At 33.6% G+C, this 3278-nt stretch overlaps 1 protein-coding gene across 1 annotated transcript; it reads right to left on the reverse strand.

The window, feature by feature from the left end:
• Positions 1 to 791: 791 nt before the first annotated feature.
• Positions 792 to 3102, reverse strand: LOC139783725 (uncharacterized). Its single transcript, XM_071722864.1, has 4 exons — positions 2627 to 3102; positions 2117 to 2305; positions 1597 to 1810; positions 792 to 1288 (listed from the first exon to the last, which is right to left on the reverse strand). Exons 2-4 carry the CDS (start codon positions 2230 to 2232, stop codon positions 1202 to 1204), a joined length of 417 nt encoding a protein of 138 aa, XP_071578965.1. The 5' UTR covers positions 2233 to 2305; positions 2627 to 3102; the 3' UTR covers positions 792 to 1201.
• Positions 3103 to 3278: the final 176 nt, after the last annotated feature.

Raw genomic sequence — 3278 nt, forward strand, 5'->3', positions numbered from 1 at the left:
TTTCATGTAAATGCAAGGGAAACTGCAGTGGCTCGTCTAATTGCCGAAAAGCAGGCATTAAATGTTCGATGATTTGCTATCACTGTTCCGGACAAACATGCCTGAATTCGATAACTCCGGCAGAAATTATGGCAAGTGAGATGGATGACTATTTCAACGACGACGAAGACGACGAGCAACACCCGAACGAGGTTCAACTTCAAGAAGACGATGGCGACAATCAGCCACGACCAAAACGTTCAAGATACGAATAACTTGTTATTTATTAAGTGATGAACAATTTTCGTTTCAAAACAACTATCTGCAATGGCAAATACGTGTTTGATTCCCTTAAGAAAACTTGACGGTTTCAAAATAGCTACAATAATTTCAGGCTTTGCAAGATTTATTTACAACTTTGCGTAGTGCGTTATGGAATTTTCAACGAAATGAAAGTAATAAATAAAAACATTTTACGATTTTTATTGCTTTGCAAGTTTTATTTGAAGCGTTTATACAGATTCGTGTGCGAAAAACGATAAAATAGAAAAAAAACGAACAAAAATGCTTAATTTTTCCTTTTCTCGTTCGATATCTCGAAAACTATCGATCGTACGCCAAAATATCACTGATCGTAACTTGTAGAGCGGGAAAAATCCTATAAAAAACACCTATTATGTTACTTTTTTGCGTCAATGAAGTCGAAAATCTTAGCAAAAGCGTTCGGTGCCGCGTATCGACGTAAACAACGCGCCGCTGACGCGATGGCGACGACTCTCCACTTCGAAGCGCTCTACAAGGCGTAATTTTCAACGAAATGAAATGAATAATAAATAAAAATTGTAGGTTTTTTTACGCTCTACAAGTTTTATTTGAAGCATTTTTGCAATTTCGGACGACAATAATGAGTAAAAAGAAAAAAACTAAATATCATACTTTTTTATTTCCCTTTCTCGTTCGATGTCTCGAAAACAATCGATCATACGTAAAAATGTCATACGACATAATTTGTAGAGCGTAAAAAAAGCTTTAAAATGAGCTCTGATTCGACCTTGTAACTTTATTAGAAACTGAGTTATAGCGGAAAAACCATTTTTTCACATTTTTTTACTCCCGTAAAAAAAGCACACGGGAAACAGAGGTCGAAAACTTGAGATTAAGCTTTTCTTGAGCCCCCCAACACCCCCCAAAAGAAAAATCCTGGGTCAGAATTATGTCTTTTTTAAATGTACATAGTGACTGGACTATTTAGAGAGGAATGTAAAAAGTCACGCAATTTTGAGCCTCCTAAACTTTTCAAATGATGATACTGAAATAATAAAATAATGTATGTTTCAATATTGTATCCATCAGGTAAAAATTAAGTAACTAATAAATATCTATTTCATTATACATATAATATAGGGATAATAAGAGAATACACACACACACACACACAATAAATCGAGTTATAATATATGTTTTATATCGAAAAAGGACGTTGTAAACCTACTTATAAAACGGCAGGTTATACGGCGTTGAAATTATAAAGAGTAATCCATACATTTCAATTACATATTGAGAAATTATAGTAGGTATTGTAGATGCAATGGATTCATTAATAATTAAGCTACTCACCATTTTCTTACGCGCACTTCTTTGGGAGTCGCTTTCCATTTCATCGAATTGGTCTAGCGTATTGAGCGGAAAGCCCTCGAGCGGTTCGTTAAAGCTTCTGGTTACATTTACTTCGCCTACTTTCTGCAGTAACACTTCCTCCAGTATCTGTTGACCTTGCTTCATCAATTGGTTATGCCCTTCGAGTAGTTCATTCATTTGTTTTTCTAGTACCCTACAAATTTTATACAATAATTAAAAGTATTACTATAAGTATATTATACAAATATTAAAATTACAATCTGCGTAAAGCTCAAGGTCCTGATTCCGAAAAAGGTTTGGATATCAAAGAATTACTCGTTAATCATAGATCTAAAAAAACAACTGCTTTACAGTGTAGAATAAAAAAAAAGAACATATTAACCACATCACAGAACAGTAATGCGAAAAATTCATAGTTATAATACATTATTTTTACAATTGATTATTCACATGAAAGGCTGAATTTAACACATTTCAAATATTTCCATATGTTACTCACGTTAATCTCTCAAAGATTTCATTTGAGTTACGTGAATCTACCGTATCAGTAATCGAGGCGGCACTGTTAACTTTCGAAGAGGTAAAATTCGTCTCTTTCGGAGAATTAAGTGACATATCCACGCTGTGCTCAAAAATTGGAGAGTCTAATTCGGAAGAAAACTCATCCGGAACAGGCAATGTTTCATTCCTAAACAAAAAAATATAAAAAAACATGAATAAAATTGTTACTAAAATAAATAAGTATGTTTGTTAAGTATTTATTGCTTCTATTTTATATTTATATTATTGCCGCTTATCAAGTAAAAATTTCAAATTTACTTTACGTTTACTGTTAAAGTTTACAGTTAAATTAAATTTATTATTAATAGAGAGAGAGAGAGAGAGAGAGAGAGAGAGAGAGAGAGAGAGAGAGAGAGAGAGAGAGAGAGAGAGAGAGAGAGAGAGAGAGAGAGAGAGAGAGAGAGAGAGAATGGAAACATTTAATTATATACTATTATCATCTACTTACGAATTTTTATACGTGATGACTTCTGAATCATTCAATTTTTTAAATGTATTTGAAATATTCTCTTTCTCCGATTCATTGACACATTTTTTTTCACCCCGGAATTCTCCAAATTTTTGGTCATTAGTCGTAGTCGGTTCAATTCCTGCTTCATGTGTTTTACAGATTGGCCACTCTTCGATTTATTTGGACGTTTAGACTCTTTGTCCGAAGATGTCAGTTCCCGTCTTAGAGGTTTTGATATTGTACCAGTGCTCGAAGTTTTGGAAACTTTCTTATTTTCTTCTACTTTATTCCCCATGCTACGATTTATCTCGAGGATTTCATTTGAGTTACGTGAGTCTATCGTATCAGTAATCGGGGCAGCACTGTTAACTTTCGAAGAGGTAGGTTTTGGAGAATTAAGTGATTTATCCATTCTGCGCTTAAAAACTGGACAGTCTAATCCGGAAGAGAGATCATCTGGAACAGACAATGTTTCTTTCCTGAACAAAAAATGTAAAAAAAAACATGAATAAAATTGTTACTACAATAAATAAATATGTTTATAAAGTATTTATTGCTTCTATTTTATATTTATATTACACTAGCTGGTTACCCGGGCTTCGCCCCGGATGACATATGTAATAAGACACGCAAATACTCTCTCTCTCTC

Source organism: Temnothorax nylanderi, unplaced genomic scaffold, assembly GCF_030848795.1.
Source record: "Temnothorax nylanderi isolate EJ_2023f unplaced genomic scaffold, tnyl_v1.0 TNYL_tig0534_pilon, whole genome shotgun sequence".
NCBI lineage: Eukaryota > Metazoa > Arthropoda > Insecta > Hymenoptera > Formicidae > Temnothorax > Temnothorax nylanderi.